General features: G+C 50.3%; 1 protein-coding gene across 6 annotated transcripts in view; it reads left to right on the top strand.

Annotated features, from left to right (window-relative positions):
• Nucleotides 1-20,604, top strand: part of ITSN1 (intersectin 1) — a 1,645,471-nt gene that overhangs the window by 1,571,830 nt on the left and 53,037 nt on the right. For all 6 annotated transcript variants that reach the window (XM_086935345.1, XM_086935347.1, XM_086935346.1 and 3 more), the window contains one exon: nucleotides 12,023-12,121. In XM_086935345.1, coding sequence (XP_086791471.1) covers nucleotides 12,023-12,121 — 99 coding nt within the window. The remainder of the gene's footprint in view (nucleotides 1-12,022; nucleotides 12,122-20,604) is intronic.

The raw sequence follows: 20,604 nt of genomic DNA on the forward strand, positions 1-20,604 counted from the left end.
CAAGCCTGTTTAGTTTGCCTACTTCCAAAAAGAGTAGTATTAACTCTATCTGACCACTAAGGTGTTCATATTGTTGCCTTATCTGTACTAGCACTCAACCGTCTAATGGTACTACTTCTACGAAACCATTAATTAAAGTGAAAAATAATATACAAAAGGGAGTCCAATGTATTTTCTGGGAGTTCACTTAATCCAATATTAATCCACATTGTTCTTATAGATACAATATAACACAGGAGCTATAAAATGGTATTAAAAAAACAGAATTTCTTTATTCTTCACAACATCAAACTGCAGCCCAGCCTACACGTTTCATCCCAGCCGGGACTTCATCAGGGTTTGGAGATTTCTTGGTATTCCCTTATGTATAATGTCAGTCAGGGATGATTCAAGAGGGCTGAGAAGTTGTATCACCAGAAATTGATTGAGAATTCCTAAAAGATACTTTTTGGATAAGTGTACACCAGAAAGCAGCAAAGGCTGCGTATCAATATCCCCAGTGGGACCTGCAAGATTAAGTAGAAAAATGCAACATCCCATCTATGTGAGTAACGTGGGTCAAGAGCATTTTCAGTTTGCCATACTCCCCTTTAGCCTTACCATCTTCCCTCAGATGTTCACCAAGGTGTTGGTGGTGGTTGCTGCACATCTGTGGAGATTAGGGGTGACAGTCTCCCCTTGTTGCAATGATTGGCTGTTGAAAGCAAGCTCGCCCCAAGCAGTCGTTATCCTCTTCCAGACAGCGGCGGACCTCCTGCACTCACTGGGGTTCACTATCAATGTATCGAAGACACACCTGACTCCTTCTAAGACAGTCCCTTTCATCGGAGCTGTACTAGACAGTGCAGTTTTGGGCTTATCCTACCAACCGGTGAGTCCAAGATATTCAGGCTACGAAACCGATGTTTCAACCTTTATCTTGGATTTTGGTGAGACTGACTCTGAGGCTGCTGGGCCTCTTGGCCTCCTGAATTCGGCTTTTGACACATATGCGGGCTCTGCAGTGGAACCTGAAGTTTCAGTGGATGCAGGCTCATAGTTCTAACATGGTCAAACTCTTAGAGGGAACTGCAAAGGACCAGCAGTGGTGGCTGACGACCCCCACAATTGGGTCAACGGTATACCCCTTCCCTCGCAGACAAGTGGTCAGTGTTCCTCTTGGCTCCATACTTTTGACATGGGCAGTCAAGAAAAGAAATTGACGTCAGCTTGCTGGTGTGGCACATATATAGGCACCATGCACGTCATTTCTAGCACACATGACGCCATCTACCAGCACGCAGGGGTAATGCATGTCAAACGTTTCTGGGGTAATGCATTGTAGGAAGGTACATCCTGACTTTGGTTGCCCCCAACTTTTTGCCCTGTGTTTTAGCTGGTTTTTGACATAGTCGACCTGGGACCCTGCCAATCAGGACCCCAGGCCTACTGCTCTCTCTGTAAAATGGATTCCATGTACCTTAGGTACATTTCCAATTGGTACTGGGCCACCTTATCAGACCCTGTAACTCAGGGCATAGGTGTCCCCAGGGCCTACCAGGGGCTGAAGCATGTATTATGCCACCCCTGGATGGCCATCTAAATCTGACACAACTGGCTGCACGACAGCTGGGGCAAGGTGGTGTAATCACCCTTTGCTATAGATATAGTATACCTATATCTAACCCTAAAAATGGACACACAGATTCCTATCAGTCACTCCTATGGCAGGCCTTGACAATCCTGAACTGAAGGCAGAGTGCTTGGAATCGTGTGAAATGGTGCTCTGGCATGAGCTGAGCCCGTTTGCAGCTTGCGGAACCAAGTCCTAATAGCTGTTCCATGATAACGCATACCATATACTCTTAAGTGCATTATAATCCTTGCGGTTAAATGCTCTCTTTGGTATTGCTTTATCAAAACATGTTGAGTAAGGTGTCATACGAATTGGAATACTAACCCCTCGCCAATTCTGGCGACGGGGTTAGCATTCCACCCTTCTGGATGGACACGACATGTATGTAACTGTGAACCCCGGTTAAAGTTAAACGAAGCCTCAGCTCCACAAAATGGATGCTGCCACCACAGACACAAGTCTGACCTCCTGCTGCTGGGAGTCCTTCCAGCGAGGAGAGCTTGGACAAAGGGTTTCCTGTCCGGGGCGGTGCTAGCACTATCCCAGACAGGGTTTTGTGTATCCTGGGTAGGCAGGGCTTTACAGGAAGGTGACTGCTGAGTGGCACCCCGGTGCTCACTACGCATAGGCCGGTCAGAACCAGTTCCAGGGGCACACCAGACCCTGGCCTGGGGAAAGTCCGGCATGGGAGAGGGGTGTAACCACCCCCCTCCTAGTCCCACCCATAGGCAGGACCTAGTCACCGGGTCAGCCCCTTTTCATAGTATAAAGATAGGAGCGGGCCCCTGTTCAAATTAGATCATCTTTGGAATCAAGACACGACTTTCTGCAAAAGTACTTCAAGATTTCTTCTTCAAGATTCTCCCTTGTGGCTAAGGAGTAGTCACCCTGCATCCGCAGGCACCATCTTAAGAACACTGCGGTCTGCTGCAAGTCCTTCCTCAGGAATCCGACGACCCAGCTCGACGAGACCCGGCTTCCCTGGCACCTCTGACCTCTACTCACCTCTACAGCCAAGCTGAGAATCGTGAGTGCGACGAGACCTCGAGGGACCGACGATCGCCAAGACTGCACGACTTCTTCACAACAAGCCCGCCGAGTGTTCCACTGGTGAGTGCTTTGGGGTCCGAGAAGCCCCAACCCTGAGCAGCTCCAGCACTGAAGATCAGCCCTCCAGCATCCCCACGATCTGCGTGGGGCCCTTCTGCTTTTTGCTGCTCACCGCGTTGTTTGGCTACTAGCCGGCTGGCTTGTGGCCTTCTTAACGACGCCCGACGACATCATTGCTGCTGGTCTGGTTGCTCCAGACTGGCCCTTGCTTCCTTCCACAAGAGAGGCACCCCGGACCCTCCTGGTCCACTCCAGACGCCATTTTAGGTCCACCGCGTGGGCTTGAATTTGCCAAGGCTTTGTTGCCCAATCCTGGGTCCAGCGACGCCGACAGCTTCATCCATCGTGGGACAGCTCACTCCTCCATCCTGGTCACCGACAACGCCTCCTGGTCCGTGAGATCTGCAGAGCACAGCGTCACCCACTCACCTAGTCGAGGTGACTACCATCCGGTGCCCTCCTGGTGCCACCTGACTACTGGCTAGTAGTCACGTACTTGGTCCCCTCTGCTTTCAGGTGTCATCTGTCTTCAAGATCCAGGCTTGGATCACTTCGAACTCTCTTCACTGGTCGCCTGCCAGCATCTTTCTTCCAGGCTCCTGGTCCGTCTACGAGGATTCCCGACGTCTTTTGAGACATATGCAGCTGCAGCCCCTGGGCTAGGTAACTTCGGCATTTCGGTGCCCCAGCATAGCCTCACTATCCAAGGGTCAGGATCCACTTTCGTTTTCCTCCTACCAGGTCGGGTTTGCCCGAGAACACTAACTCTGTGAAATCTAGCTACCATAGACTTTGTCCCGCATCACGCGTGAGAGTGCACACTCTGCACCCGAGTCCCCTAGGCCTCCTAGAAGTAATCTAACGATTCTATAGTCAAGTCCTAGCGATTCCAAAGCCTATTAGTACTGTACTTACCTGCTAGTAATTTCGCATTCCACTTTCTGAGTATATGGTTTTCCGTGCCCCTCGGGCATTTGTATATACTGTGCTAACTTAAGTATTTTCGTAAGAGTTTTGTTTTGTGCTTAATACCCTGTCCTCATAAAGAGTACAGGGTTGTTGTGATTTTAATAAATGCACTGTTTATTTTCATAACACTTGTGTGGTGTCCTTTCACTTGGTGTTCAAGGGGTATATGTGTGGTATAACAGCTGGCTTAACACGCCCTCTCGAGTCTTTAGCCTTAGACTGCTCGTATCCACGCTACTAGGATAGCTGGTCTATAAGGTTGACTTACAACCAATCATCAATAAGGGTTGCTGGACTGATACATAGTGTTCACTAGAATAGTGAGCACTGCATATCAGGCCACCTTCTCACATGCATGTCAAACGTTTCTGGTTCCAATCTGACACCTGGGGGAATATTCTAAGGTAAGGAATCGGCGGCTAGATATAGTCTGTACCAGATAAAACATTACTAAAGATAAGTAACTTGTTCTTCTGTGTCACCTCACTCGCAACCTCCAGCATGGCAGTACTTCACATAGAATCATTTCCACTTATCTCTCCCCTCTCTGTGGTTCAGCCCATCTGGGCACTTCACACATTGGCTGCCTCTGGTCCAGCCACTGCTCTATCCAGCATCAATACCATCCTTGTGAAGTGCCTTTGAGATGTTGCTGCATAACTGGATTATGGACATCTTAAGCCTGTTCCATACTTTGTGTTGGATCTGTTTGCCTCAAATTAAAATAAAATTCTGTCTAAATATTTGCACCAAAAATGCTCACTGATTTTAGAACAGTAGCATGTGTCTTAGTTCTTTCTTCATCATTTCCAATGTAGGCTGTGCCTTACACCAGCAGTGTTTCCCATCACTACTTACTTATCCTTACTTGGGGTCTCTCTCGGCTCCACTTTTAGTAAGATTTGAGTACTGCATCCAATTTTCGAGATGGTCCATCTTCATTTGTCTTTTCGCAATGCCCTATTTTGTCTTTCATTGTGCTGTTTGGATTGCTTCAGCATCACTTGTTTCAAAATCATTCATGAATAACCATACATTTGATGCAGACCTCATATTTCCAGAGAACTTGTACCGAGAAAATACAGAAGGAAAAACTGAATGGAAATGAAGAAACCTCACTTTTGCAGGTTTACGAGTTTGGTTAATGGTGGCCCTCTTTAACTGATCTGGTAGTTACTTAGATGGTCCAAGCTCGCTGCAGTGCTTAAACCTTGGTCCTAAGCCATGCAAATCACAGCACTAACTGCAACCCCCTTAAAGCTAACCTCCTGACACCTAAAGCCATCCTCCTGATAACTTTTCAATCTACAAGAATATGCTCATTATGGCTAGTAATAGAGCTTGTTGGGAAACTTCACAGCAATATATCTATATGTTTCTATATTTATATTTGTATTATTCCTAGAAAGAATATCTGAATAATAGGATTTAATTCATGTTTTATAGGAATTATGAGCTTGCTTGCATTAGTTCAGTATGTTTTTATCTTAGGCATTAATACCACTTGCATAAATATGTTCCTCGTCTCTAAGGCAATGCTTTTTAAATGGACTGGTTTGCAAATAAGTGATACTTTACATATAATTGAATTATGAAGCTTCCATTTTAGTTTCCCTTTACCAGTTTACTTTTATACATTTGGTCATTAAAGGAGTTTCTTGGTGCAACCGTGCAATTGACTAACAGTTTATTTCTGATAGATACTTGTAACCACAGTTTCATCACAATTTGAAAATTCCCCCGGTGTCAGATTGGATCCAGAAACTCTTCGAGCAGTACCCCTGCACGCGGGTAGATGGAGTCATGCGGATCCGTACTGGCACCCCTCTGCTCCAGAAGTAACATGCGTAATCACATATAGGTACCACAGGCTGACGTGTGTTCCTTACTTTCTGAGGCACTAGTCGTGGATCTGGAGCTACTCCTTGTCTCTTCATGACACATGTAACTAAAAATTCTTTCAGAAATCCAGTAATGAAGGTAAAATGTCACCTGCCAAGACTACAGGGTTTAAACCTTGAAGGGGTGGTTGCACGCAAATGTCTGTGATAGACACCCATCATGTGTTGCCTGTGGCTCAGTGGGCTGAACACAACTCTTAAGGCTTGTACTGACTGCACCTTGATCAATCCCGAGGTCATATGAGATCGTGATGCAAAGCTCTAATTTGGCAAACATCAGATGGCTCAACGCCACCATGACTGCTCGAAGAAAGAGCATAAGAAGTACAAGCATGACTCAGCACCTTCCTGCAACACTCAAACTCCAGAGAAAGCACAAGGACATCAATGTGCCTCCCTGTCCCACTCCGGAAGCTGTTCCCCTTCAGAGCTGGTTCCCACACTTGTACCAAAAGAACCTGAATTTCAAGGGCAATCGGCAACGTTGCAGCAAATTAAAGAACTCTGTGTAGCCATGCTGTGGCTCTGGTATACCTCTGGGCCCCAAGGAACTACAAAGGCCTTCACCTGGGACTCCGCCATCTGGTTCCCCCTCGGCTCCAGCTGGATCCTTTGGACCGGAAGCGGGCTATGAACTGGCTCTGCTACTGACTCTGATCCTGGCACCACAACCTAAACCAGACGCTGAAGCATAAATGCAGATGCCAGATGATGAATTACAACTTGTTGAGCTTTCCGACTCTGAGCCAGCACCATTTTGACAGAGGCTGAGCCCTGGTCTTCTTGGGCGGTAACCTTTGGGCAACAGGTCAGGTGTTAATATTTTGCCCCTGCCTCAAGCGATTGCCCAAGCCTTTCATACTTTATTTGCCACGGACTCTAAAATGCTGAATTTGATGCTGAGGATGACTTTGCCAGTGTTTTGGATGCCTTGCTAGACACTGGGCTAGTTTCGTCTCCAGACAATGCTATGGAAGAATGTGCAATCCGAAAGACGGCAGAGATTCCTGACCTCCAGTTACCCACTATGGAGGTGAATACTAGGGCCCTCACTGAGATGCGTCAGCCCGGGAAAACAAATACTGAGCCCCTCCTTCCATTCAAGGAACCCCTCACAGATACCCTTCAGAGCTTGGGCAAAACCCTCCGGTGAACAGGCAGATAGCACAGTGCCAACGTTAAGCCTGGACTTCATGACTCGGCATCCCATGCTTGAGAGTCTGGGTGCAGGCCTCAACAAGCAAGGACAAACCTAATGCATTCCCTGCCACACCGCCAGACAGGGAATCTTAGTACTTCAAAACCTTTTCGACCCGCAATCAGTTTAGCACTACATTCTGCCTCATGCTTTTGGGACTAATTTGCACAAGCTTTATCTGGGGCCCCTGACAACTTGGCTCCTGTCCTTATGCTGGCTATTCAGGATGGAAGTAATGCACCAGATTTACCATAGATTGCCAAACAGCAATTGGCACCAGTGTGACTCTCAGGAGGCATGCCTGAATGAGGTCCACAGGTGTCTTCTGCAACGTCCAGTCCAAGTTATTGGACATGCCTTTCGATGGCTCTTGCCTTTTTGATGAGACACAGACTTGACCTTGAGCTTCTTAAGGTTATTGGTGCCACAGCACTCTCCATGGGTCTGTCCACTTCACCACGTCATCCGCACCAACAGTTTCAACACCTCTGTGGCTACGGTAGGGACTTCCAATGTCACCATGAAGTACAGCTTGCCCAGTAAACCCTTCAGCTGGTACTCACAGGCCATATAGACAACAGGGGCTGCACTATATATACAACAGGGAAGCATACAGCACAGTCCTCCGCCCCTCTCGTTGCCACGGCCTGAAAACTTGGAGGCAGGATCTGATATTTTCTGCCTAAATGGTAGGCTATAACTTTGGACAGTTGGGTCTTACAGATTGCTCAGCAGGGTTACATCGTATAATTTCTTGCCACGCTGCTGCATCTTCACCTGCCTCAGAATGGCTGATAGAGGAATATCTATCCTTCTTGCAGAGTGAAGCACAGGCCGAGGTAGCCACTTAGAGGGTGACCGCTTCAGAAGTATGCTTTGGTAATTACTCCCGCTATTTTCTAGTGCCAAAGAAAGACGGAGACCTTTATTCTGTTTTCTACCTTCACCCACTCAATATATTCCTGTGGAAGGTAAAATTCACGATGCTCACTTTGGCCCAGGTCTTGTCTGGATGGTAGTGCTGGACCTAGCGTTTTTTCCACATTCCCGTTCCGCAGTCCTGTCTGTTGTTCACAATGGGGCAGGAGCTTTTTCAGTTCCAAGTCATCCTAGTGGCACCGGATTGGGCACAGATAGTGTGCTATCCTGGCATGAGCATCTGTTCTTCGATCAGGCTGCCATCTATCACAGCAGTTAGGCAGGGTCCTGAACAAGGGTGGGCAGCGAACTCTGCTTCGTCAGCAGAGCCAAAAACTCTGATTCCGCCGCATGGCGGCGTTTGCCCCTGAGCCCACCTTACCATATGAAGTGAAATCTGTGCTGGCATACAGACTCTTCCTGAAGGCAGCCTTGATTGGACTCAGATCTTGAGGCACCATCCGTCGCCGAGAGCCACCTGACTTGTATTGACATGACAAGCGCGTCACGCCTGCCACCCATTCCTGTATAAGGCATTCAAACAACCTATCGCTGACTGTGTGAAGAGGGGAGCAAAATGAAAGGCTGTCCGTGACCCCGGAGGAAGGTGACGGGCGGGAAATCCACAGCTTTCTGTTTGTTTTTAGTTTCCTGCTTTAAACGTTTTGCACAAGTTGAAGAAGTGGTTATGGAAGGGGTCGGCCAGGGAGGGAGGGTGTGGGGGCTAAAGGAACAGAGAGGAGGAGAAGGGTAGGGTGCAGAGCTGTGTTGGTAGGTAAGGGGCATCATCTGTGTTGTTGCTGTTATATAGTCATTGTCTTTATTGCAATGCCTGCGTTCCCTCGTTGGCAGAAGCTTTCAGTTAAAGTTCATAAAGTCGAACTATCCTCTCATGGTTAACGATTAGGGCGGAGTGGAACTCCACAGAATTCCTCTTGAGTTTTTATGCAACTCTGCAGAATTCCGCATAGAGCAACTCTGCCCACCCTTAGTCCTCCAAAACCCAGGTCTGTGCTATTACAAATTACAGAAAAGGTGCACCATACTACAGTTGTACATTAAGTGGTCAAACAAATCAGATCAATATCCAAGCGTATATTCAAAGTTCTTCTTTTAGTCAGACATGTTCATCGTAAAAAACGGTATATACAGCAGAGAAACAGTCAACGCATTTCGTCCTAAACATTGGACTTCTTCAGGGCAAAATAGAGTATACAGTGTTTCATGATGGTCCAATAAAACCGCCAGTCCAATAAAACCTCCAATCCAGAAATGTGCACTATGCCCTATCTCAGTGCTTCATGGCATCCATGTTCCTAATGCCATATGCACTCAAGGTGCGTCACATATGAACTGTATTAATAAGGCTTTGTTTGTGTTCTATGAAAATCACAATAAAAAGAAGTTAAAAAAAAAATAGTGCATCACATGTGTCGGGATGCAATAAATTCTGTGCGGACCCGTTGTATAAAGTGAAGACAGAACTGGATAATTCAGGATAGGTGAACTCCTGGATCCTATAGGCAAGGTGAGCCAAGGGTGGATAGACTCAATTGGCGAGCACCAGGAACCAGCTTCAGCGCTGAAAACGTGTCTGTACCCCCCACGAGCCCACAGCACGTTGCAGGACTTGTTTGAACCCCCGGGTCTTTGCTATCTTCACCTCCATGCTTGGCGATTGAGCGCAAGCAACTGATGGCTTTCCATCTCCCTCCCAAGATTGTAGATGCAATCTTGCCAGCCAGGCAACCTTTGACAAAATCAGTCAAGCCTGCCATTGGAACACGTTTGTATTTTGGTTCTGTACTCAACAGATTGGCCCACTTCAATCCAGGTTATCCTAAGTATTGCTGTTGTGTTGACCCTCGCCTAGCAATGACTTGCTTTGGGCACAGTTAAAGGGTTTTAACATCAAGAATCTGATTTTAGCGGGCAAGATCCATTTTCAAACATAGTTCTGGTGTCGGGGGTGTCCACCTCAACCCAAACAGCTGTTTTCAACATGAACACAGTCTAATCCAGTCCTAACTGCCCAATATTTAAATTTCAGCCCACTCATCACGAACATACTCTCAACCAAACAGGTGTATGTATATCACAAAGAATATGTGCGCGAAAATGAGAAAGTACCTCATGTGCGCTACACCAGATGAGCTACTGGCAGGTTCTCACCAGCTTGCCCATGTTTTATCATCATTGGTAGCTTTCTCATATAGAAAAAAGAGAATGTGCCTAGTAAAGAAAAAATATAGAGAGATGAAAATAGTGATAAATGTATCTCTAAGCAAAAAGACCCCATGATATGTAGTATGTAAAAAAAATGAATAAAATTGAGTTTAAACACACATTTTTGGCTTGACCCTTTTTAATCCGAATCGTGAGCTTACTCAATAATGAAAACACAGCATGTTGCAGACCATTTCAAAGTAGGCACAGTTAAAGGGTACCTGGCACCTCTTCCAGCCTTTTTTGCAGTTGCCAGGTCATCCTTTGTTGTTTGAATCACTGGTTTTGATACTTTTTTTGAAGGGTTTGCAACATTTGTTCCGACCCTCTCCATCTATAATGCCTCCGTGAGATCTTAACTTGGTCCTTACCGCCCTGATGCGTACTTTGTTTGAACCACTGCACAGCTGCCCACTATGCCCTCTTATCCTCAAGACAGTGTTCCAGATCTCCATAATATCCACAGGTGAGTGAGCTGCAAGCCCTCTTTGTCAACCCTCCATACACTACTTTCTTCCCAGACAAGCTGGTTCTGAGAACCTGAGCTTTCTTTCTTCTGAAAGTGGTGACTCCTTTTCTCATTGGGCAAAACATCACCCTACTGGCGAAATTTGCCCCACTTCACCTCCCTATAGAGGAGCAGAGACTCCACTGGTAGCTTTAACATTGATTGTACCAGGGAACACCATGTTAGATGATCGGTTATTTGGGGGATTTGCTGGAGTAAATAAAGGCAAGACAGTGCGCAAGAGGATCATCTCTCAGCGGCTCTGCCATACATGATCCAAGAAGCAGTCACTGGAAGGTTTGTGAGTTCATTGCACCAGAGCCAAGGCAGCTACCACTGCATTGGCATGCAAAGTGTCTTTTCTGGATATTTGCCAGGATGCTACGTGTGCATCACGCCATAAATTCAGCCAAGTTTGTGGAGATGGATATTTTGCCTGCTCAGTCCTGTAGCACATTTTCGAATGCGGCACCAGTTGACAGACCCATCACCTGGAAGGTACTGCTTTGGTATATATCCAAAAGGGGCGGAATCTGTGGTTATAAGTATCTATCAGTGACGCCTTTCTGGTAGATACTTTGTCTAACCATAGACTCCTTACCGACCTTTCCATCCTTCCCATTTTGTGAACTGACTTATTTTCCACTCTAAATGTATAGAGATCTGCACAGCAGCCAAAGCCTATATACTGTTGGGCTCTGCATCTGGGAGCACAGACAGCCTGGAAAGTAGCTGCCGTCAACATGCGTCTGAGTGGCACCTATATTTGGCTATTCGCACCACTTCTAAATTGGAACGATTTAAGTGGTTTGTGACACGGGAGATGGTGTGACCATGTATTATAAGGTGCAAAGTACCATCTGCCTTACGTTAAAAGACGCATGCATTATTTTTAGTTGTGAAGAGACATGCTCAACCTGCCAGTCAAATGTTTGCATCTTTGTACTGATTCATAGGTTCATTCTACTGCCTTCGATTTGGGTTGAATTAAAATACACCGCCTTGTTATTAATGCTGTTGTTTGCTTAATTGATATGCTAACCTGTACTGTGCTCTTGGTGAGTCCGAAGACACTGGATAGTACCTGGTTAACCTATTTTAGACAATCTAATGTTTAAGGGGAAAATAAACTATTATTTGTTTAATGCAAAGTCCTTGTTTATGAAGTTACAACATCTTTAGTTGTGACTTATTGATGGAATTGTATTATTGTTAGTTTACATTAAACTATGTGACCCACTATGACCAGGATGTGTGCAGTGCATTGGAAAAGTGTTATAGGAACTATTGCTTTTTTTATTCAGAATAAACAACCTCAATCACGCACAAAATAAGACAGTAATTGTCAGCTTGAGATTATCTCACTTCAGAGCCTTCATCCTGTGACCTTGTTCTCTGGCTGGTTATGGATTCATTTGTTGATTTTTCTTTGCATGCTTTCTTTTGCACAGGCTGCTACTTTGATTGTATATGTGTGTCTGCATGAGTTTTGCCATCATTCAACAAATACCAGTAGTGATTTGTCAGGAATTAGTTGTATGTGTCCTACTAACTTTTTGTCTCTCTAATTTTCCCAGCGGTTAGCCATGGATCCACGCTGTAAAGGAATGCCTTTGTCTAGTTTTCTACTGAAACCCATGCAACGGGTAACCAGGTATCCATTAATAATAAAAAATGTAAGTACCTTGCGTATGGGTTTTTAACAATTGATGTATTTTTGTCGTTTAAATGCATACAATTTGTTCTAGTTTATTTCGACCCTACATTGTATTATTCATTTTTTGATGTCCTTTCCTGCCATGTTTCTGGTGATCCAATGCCACTAACCTGTGGACTTGCTGTACAGCAAGTGCTGCATGGGTCAAAATGCTACTGAAAGGATTCTCGCGTCTTAATGAGGTCTACATGCTACTGAAAGGATCTCTTCATCTTAATGGGGTCAACATGCTTCTGAAAGGATCTCCGCGTCTTAGTAGGGTCAAAATGCTACTGAAAAGATCTCTTCATCTTAATTGGGTCAACATGCTACTGAAAGGATCTCTACGTATTAGTGGGGTCAACATGCTACTGAGAGGATCTCTGCGTCTTAGTGGGGTCAACATGCTACTGAAAGGATCTCCGCGTCTTAGTGGGGTCAACATGCTACTGAAAGGATCTCTTCATCTTAGTGTGGTCAACAGGCTACTGAAAGGTTAGCGCTGTTGGCTCTGCTCTACTCTGCCTTTATTTTATGTTTTCGCTCGCATGCAATTTTAATCTAAACTGCTGCTACTGCCTTTGTACTTCACAATTGTATCTTTTTAATTCATTTTATTCATAAACATTTTTTCTGGTCACCGCCAGGCACCTGCACTTTCACTTTCGCTCTCTCCCTGGTCCACAGTAGCTTCTAGTGGCTGATTGAATGGAGGGAGAAGAGCGGAGGCAACTTCTCTACATCCTCACTTCCGGTAGTTCAGAGAGGTGGTGTTGGACAGGCCACATGAAGGGCTCGCTCCCTCCCCTCATGACAGGGCCCGAGCCCCGGCCCTCCAGGTGTTACCCACAGAAGCAACCAGCACCCCGTCCCCTACGGGACTCCTGCCTCCGGACATCTCTGTATCATGGGGCCGAGCCACTACCAACTCCATCGGCCGGTCCGGCTGCCATCTTGGACCCTGCACCACGAGGCCGCGTGGCCTCGACTCGACCCTAACCCTGGGCCTGGCCAGGCCCCGACATCCCGGCACCACCATCCTCCCAGGAGGTGCACGGACCACTTGGCAGGTCAATGGGAGAAAGAAGTGTCGATGGCTCTCCCCCGCCAGGTGCCGATCGCCCCCAGCTCCCCCGGGCACTGGCTCCACCCCCCTGCTGGGTGTCTGGACTCCCTCATCCCGGACCTCCCGACCTCCAAGTGCGAGGGTCCGGACATCAAAGGGCGCCAGACCTATAACTGGGGCAGCTCCAGAGCAGGAAGGCAGTTGTATCCTGGAGTCGAGAGACCCCGTGAAGAACTCATCCTTGACGGACTACTGGCGCTGCCGTAGCCCTGCCTTGTGAACTATCGTCCTGCCTGCTGGCGCTGCCGCAACCTTCTGCATCCTTCATCCTCGTCGGGACCTGCTGGCGCTGCCGCGGACCGTTGTAACAACCACCTTCACCGGGACCTGCTGGCGCTGCCGCGGACCGTCGCTACCTACGGTCATCTCGGGACCTGCCGGCGCTGCCGCGACCCATCCACCTAGAACGCCGAGCTCGAGGATTGTGAGCTATCCATCATATCATCGCATCTACCAGATTGGTAACAAGACTGTCCCACTACCCCCTTTCCCATCCAAGAGACTAGAATCGAGGGGACCCCTGAGTCCTGACCTCCTTGTACCATTCTATCGTACTTCAAGATTACTTATAAAGAACGTTAAACCTTATCTTTGTGTGGTGTACATCTGTGGGGGGGAAGTTACTCGGCTGTACGATCGCTGGAGACGGCTCTCCCCGGAGACCTCTCCCCTTGTCCTCGGCCGACCCTCCAGGTCCGTCTAACATTGGTGGCCGGCGGCGCGATCCGAATCAACGCGTAATCGTACAGAAAGTAGCTCACCCCACGACTAAACCACAATGACAACCAAAGAGAGCGGATCCACCGAGAAATTCCAGATGGAGAAATTGGAAGAGTACAGCCATCGTGAGTTGAAACAATTTTGCATGGAACTAGGCATTGCTACCACCGGTTTGAGCACTAAAGACGATTTCAAGCACGCCATTGAGTCTTGGGCAGAAACCGGGGCCGTCAGACCCCCGGACCAAAACATTGCAGCATCAGAAAGGAACACCACGGCTCCCGAGGAGCGAAGCACGGGTCTCTCGCAGGAAGAGATCCAAGAGAGAGATAGAAGCAGACTACATGAGTTAGAAATGGCCCGGCTCAAAATGGACGGTGAACTAAAGTTAGCCGAACAAAAACTGAACCTAGAACATCTGCGGCTCCGAGAAGAACGGGAAGAAAAACAGAGGCAAAGAGAACTCGAAGAAAAGAGACTAGCGTACGAACACGAGCGCAAACTGGCAGAATTAGATCTACGGAAGCAAAACAAAGATCTGGGGGTGCCCGACCAACCGCGCACCCCAGGAGCGACAGAAAAAAAGGTCCACATCCCCAAGGATGTCGTACGAGAATATTTCCGAGACGACGACATCCAACAGTGGTTCAAGGCCTACGAGATCGCCATGACCTCCCACCGGATCGACCGAAGTGACTGGGGAGCCGGTCTATGGGGGAGGTTCGTCAATGAAGGCCGCGATGCCCTGTTACAGCTCCCCGACCATCTGATGACATCCTATGACCACATGAAGGCTGCCCTCCTCACTCGATATGGGCTCACACCCGAAATGTACCGCCAGAGGTTCCGAGACTGCACCCGGATCCCGGGTACAACTTGGGTGGAATATGTAAACTATTTCAGCCGAGCCTTCGAGGGTTGGATCAAGGGGAGCCACGTAACGACCTACAAGCAACTTTTTAATCTCATGGTTAGGGAGCACCTCTCCAACAACTGCTTCGTCGAGCTCAGGCAGCACCTCCTCGACAGTAAAATGACTGATCCACGGCAGCTCGTCGCCGAGGCTGACCGATGGGAGAGCACCCGAGTAGGCCGGGGTGGGCCGCACGAACAGAACAGGAACAACCAAGGTCAACACCGTCCCCGAGGAGGAGGAGGAGGCCAGGGACGGGGAAGAGACACCGCCCCGGCCGCTCCCGCTACCAGCACCCCGCCCCCGGCCAGCCGGGGCAACCCCCCGGTGCGCCCGGGGTTCCGAGCCAATGTCACGTGTCACCGAGGCCAGCGAGTCGGCCACTACGCCAATGACCCGAACTGTCCACAGAACCAGACTCCGAGGCCCCGCCAGGTAGCTGCCGCCGCCCTGGGGGGAGAGCAAATCTCCGAAGAACAGGAAGAATGCGAACAAGAACAACAAGAGTGGGAACCGGCCGCCATGGTGCTAGCGTGCCTAGGGGGAAGAGACATGGTCCCGCGGGCTCCCCTACCCGCCAACACCAGAAAATACAGTCAGTGGGTGAACATTAATGGGCGCAGGGCCGAAGCACTACGTGACACGGGGGCCAGTGTGACGGCCGTCCGCTGTCACCTGGTGACCCCGGAACAGATCCTGCCGAACATCCTCTGCCCCGTCCGTTCAGACGACAATTCCGAGAGTCTGTGTCGGATGGCCTGCGTCCCCTTTGAATGGGGAGGAGTCTCCGGCATGTTGAAGGTGACGGTCCGAGATGATGCCCCCGTGGACTGTCTCCTGGGGAATGATCTTGAGAGTTCCCCGTGGGCCGCCGTGGAAAGAAGAGAGCACCTGGGGATGTTGGGCCTCCCGGACTGGGCCTGCGTAACCACTCGGTCCATGGCCGCCCGGGCCATCTCCCGACCTGAAGAACCAGAATGGCCAGCACCTCCTCCCCCGGTCGCTCCAGTGGAGGACACCAACCACACCAACCCCCCTGAGCAAACCCCCGAAGGGCTCGCTCAGCTCCAGGACCTTCCCGACCTGGCTCAGTGGCGTCAAGAAGAGGGACCCACCCAGGAGCAGTTCCGTCAAGAGCAGAAGACCTGTCCCTCCCTCGAGGGACTGCGACAGCAAGCCCTCGCCCAGAGAGCGGGAGACACCGCCGGAGCCCATTGGATCTATTGGGACTACGACCTGTTGTACAGTGAACAAAGAATCGCGGAGTTTGTGGTAAATAAATATTTACCGTCGGAATTTCTATGCAGTAAAGTTCAATAAAATAACTCAATCGAAAATAAGAGGCAGAATCCGTGATATCTGAGTTTAGAAGGGTTTTATTCCATAAAATGGAATGGTTCGAACCAGGGTATCATGTTCCTTTCACCATCAAGGATCAGGAAGGGATAGACAATACTTTATTAACAGGATACAATATATATAGTAAATGCATATAATGGTGATGGATACAGAAGGCGTAACAGCTGAGAGAAACGAGATAAGAACACATGTGCGTAACAGAAAGGTGTGCATGAGGGCGTACACAGAGGTGTGTGCTAGAAACATCACATGAAAGTGTCACAAGTGGGTGGATACATAGTGGAATCTTGCAGTGTCAGCAGAAATCTGTAGCAAGGATGCGCGCGCAGCAGCATGACGTGTGACTGACGTGAGGCTGGAGGGTGCAGGGGACTTGACATTTAGCACTAGAGGAAAGAGACAGAAGTCTGGCATGTCAGATCGACTCGTTCCTAAATCATATCTGATATCTTGTGTTTGGGGAACTATATTATCTAGAAGGAAAAGGTCTCTTGGGCAGAGGCTACTCTATACTGACTATTAATGCGTGCATATGTGACTACGTGTCTGCGTGTAATGCGAGGGGCCATGGGCCTACCATGGTAACGGGAGCAATGAATTACTTGCATGGAGACAGAGAGGCCGGGCCCTTTGCTCTGCAGCCGGGGAAATGTTTATCTATTCTGCTAGACTGGAATGTGTTTTCGAGGAGCTGAACTCGGCTATACTGATAACTTGAAGGCAAAATACTGTCTTTGGCAGGCAAGCAGGCCTAGCCGGGCACCGCTCGCCACGCAGGGAGTAGGACAGAGGTCAGGGATGTATCCCACGTTGCAGCTTTCAGGAGGCAGAGAACAGAAAGGGCTCGATGGCAGAAATCAGGGCCTAGCTCTGCAGGGCTAGGAAAACGTGAAAGTGCACCATGAAAAGACGTTGGCAAGGCATACTTAGGAACTGAATTATCGATCCATTCATGGTGGATCTGAAAGAGGACATGTTGAAGGTGGACGCAAATGTATTTGCGTCTTCATAGCAGGTCGAGGAGGGAAGTTACATGCACTTTAAGCTAGTACATGGAGACGGTGGGGTTCACGTTAGGGGACACAATTGACCATAAAAATTCATATTACCTCAAGTTAGGGGCCAGTCGACGGTTGGAAGAGCCCCTCCGTCGCCAGTGGGATGTGCTACTCCCGTGCCTCCTCTTCGCCTATCGAGAAGTCCCCCAGAAGTCCCTCGGCTTCAGTCCTTTCGAACTCTTGTACGGACACCCTGTTCGAGGGCCCCTCAGCCTCGTCAAAGAAGGTTGGGAGATGGCCCCCCTGAAGACCCCTCCAGACGTCTTCAAGTACCTCCTGACCCTACGCAATCAGACCAGACGATTCAGAGAAATGGCAAAAGCGAATCTTGAGGCCAGTCAGGAGGACATGAAGCGATGGTACGATCAAAATGCCTCCTCCATCGAATTCGAACCTGGCCAACAAGTGTGGGTGATGTCCCCCACCGAACCGTGTGCCCTGCAGGACAAGTGGACAGGGCCCTTCAAAGTGGTCGAGCGCAAGAGCCCCGTCACCTATCTCATCGATATGGAATCTCCCCGGAACCCCCTCCGGGTCCTCCACGCCAACAGACTCAACCCCCACTTTGTGCGCTCGGAGCTCAGCCTCCTGATGGCTACGGACAGTGGAGCGGAAGAAGACTCCGAGCCTCTCCCTGATCTCCTAAAGACCCGTGAGAAAGATGGATCCGTAGACGGGGTCCGACTCTCAGATGTCCTCACCCCGGAACAGCGCCAAGACTGCCGGGACCTCCTGCTGCAATTTGCGACCCTGTTTTCCCTCACCCCAGGGGTCACCCCCTGGTGCTTGCACGACGTGGACACTGGGGACAGTCGCCCTATCAGACATCGGGCGTACCGCGTACCAGATCGGGTACGTGCCTGCATCCAAGAAGAAGTGTCAAAGATGCTCACGCTCGGGGTCATCGAGCCCTCGGACAGCCCCTGGGCCAGCCCGGTCGTGCTGGTCCCCAAAGCTGCTGCCCCCGGCACCACTCCTGAGCTCCGATTCTGCGTCGACTATCGGGGCCTGAACGCTGTCACCAGAACCGACGCTCATCCCATCCCCCGAGCAGATGAACTGATCGACCGCATGGGGGCTGCCTGCTACCTCAGCATCTTCGACCTGACAGCGGGCTACTGGCAGATCGGTCTCACACCCCGGGCTCAAGAACGATCCGCCTTCTCCACCCCCGATGGCCACTACCACTTCAAAGTCATGCCATTCAGCATGAAGAACGCTCCAGCTACTTTTCAGCGACTGGTGAACCAGGTATTGGCGGGACTCGAGGAGTTCAGCGCCGCCTACCTAGACGATATCGCTGTGTACAACCGCCACTGGTCAGACCACCTCCGCCACCTCCCAGAGGTCCTGCAGGCCCTTCAACAGGCCGGCCTCACAATCAAGGCCAGCAAGTGCCAAATTGGTCAGGGGTCCGTGACCTATCTCGGACACCAAGTGGGAAGCGGTCTGGTGGCCCCTCTTCAACTCAAGATCGCTGCCATCCAGTCCTGGCAGCCTCCAGTCACGCAAACCGAGGTCCGAGCCTTCTTGGGGCTCACCGGCTACTACCGGCGGTTTGTGAGGGACTATGGCAGCATTGTGGGGCCCCTCACGGAACTCACCTCCAAAAACCACCCGAAGGTCGTCAACTGGACTCCAGACTGTCAAGCGGCCTTCGAGAAGCTGAAGGCCGCCATGTGCACTGCCCCTGTGCTCCAGGCCCCCGACTACAGCCGGGAATTCATCGTACAAACAGATGCCTCCGACCATGGCATCGGGGCGGTCCTCTCCCAGTTGAACCCCGAAGGACTTGACCAACCGGTAGCCTTCATCAGCAGACGCCTACTGGCCCGAGAACAGCGCTGGAGCACCATCGAGAGGGAGGCCTTCGCAGTAGTGTGGGCCCTCAAGAAGCTCCGGCCCTATCTCTTCGGTACCCACTTCCGGGTGCAAACAGATCATCGGCCCCTGCAGTGGCTAATGCAGATGCGGGGGAAAAATCCCAAACTATTGCGTTGGTCCATCTCCCTGCAGGGGATGGACTTCACTGTGGAACACCGACCTGGCCAAGACCACGCCAACGCGGATGGCCTGTCACGCTTTTTCCGCCTCGACGAGGAGAGTCCCCAAGAGGATGGGTAACTCTCCCCGCCTTCAGCTGGGGGGGACGCATGTTGGACAGGCCACATGAAGGGCTCGCTCCCTCCCCACATGACAGGGCCCGAGCCCCGGCCCTCCAGGTGTTACCCACAGAAGCAACCAGCACCCCGTCCCCTACGGGACTCCTGCCCCCGGACATCTCTGTATCATGGGGCCGAGCCACTACCAACTCCATCGGCCGGCCCGGCCGCCATCTTGGACCCTGCACCACGAGGCCGCGTGGCCTCGACTCGACCCTAACCCTGGGCCTGGCCAGGCCCCGACATCCCGGCACCACCATCCTCCCAGGAGGTGAACGGACCACTTGGCAGGTCAATGGGAGAAAGAAGTGTCGATGGCTCTCCCCCGCCAGGTGCCGATCGCCCCCAGCTCCCCCGGGCACTGGCTCCACCCCCCTGCTGGGTGTCTGGACTCCCTCATCCCGGACCTCCCGACCTCCAAGTGCGAGGGTCCGGACATCAAAGGGCGCCAGACCTATAACTGGGGCAGCTCCAGAGCAGGAAGGCAGTTGTATCCTGGAGTCGAGAGACCCCGTGAAGAACTCATCCTTGACGGACTACTGGCGCTGCCGTAGCCCTGCCTTGTGAACTATCGTCCTGCCTGCTGGCGCTGCCGCAACCTTCTGCACCCTTCATCCTCGTCGGGACCTGCTGGCGCTGCCGCGGACCGTTGTAACTACCACCTTCACCGGGACCTGCTGGCGCTGCCGCGGACCGTCGCTACCTACGATCATCCCGGGACCTGCCGGCGCTGCCGCGGCCCGTCCACCTAGAACGCCGAGCTCGAGGATTGTGAGCTATCCATCATATCATCGCATCTACCAGATTGGTAACAAGACTGTCCCGCTACCCCCTTTCCCATCCAAGAGACTAGAATCGAGGGGACCCCTGAGTCCTGACCTCCTTGTACCATTCTATCATACTTCAAGATTACTTATAAAGAACGTTAAACCTTATCTTTGTTTGGTGTACATCTGTGGGGGGGAAGTTACTCGTCTGTACGATCGCTGGAGACGGCTCTCCCCGGAGACTTCTCCCCTTGTCCTCGGACGACCCTCCAGGTCCGTCTAACAGGTGAGCGCTCTAGTTGTCCGGCTCTTCCTGATCGGTCGGGCTTTTCTGCCTCTCACACCACATATAAGCATT

Source organism: Lissotriton vulgaris, chromosome 8 (genome assembly GCF_964263255.1).
Source record: "Lissotriton vulgaris chromosome 8, aLisVul1.2, whole genome shotgun sequence".
In the NCBI taxonomy this organism is placed as follows: domain Eukaryota; kingdom Metazoa; phylum Chordata; class Amphibia; order Caudata; family Salamandridae; genus Lissotriton; species Lissotriton vulgaris.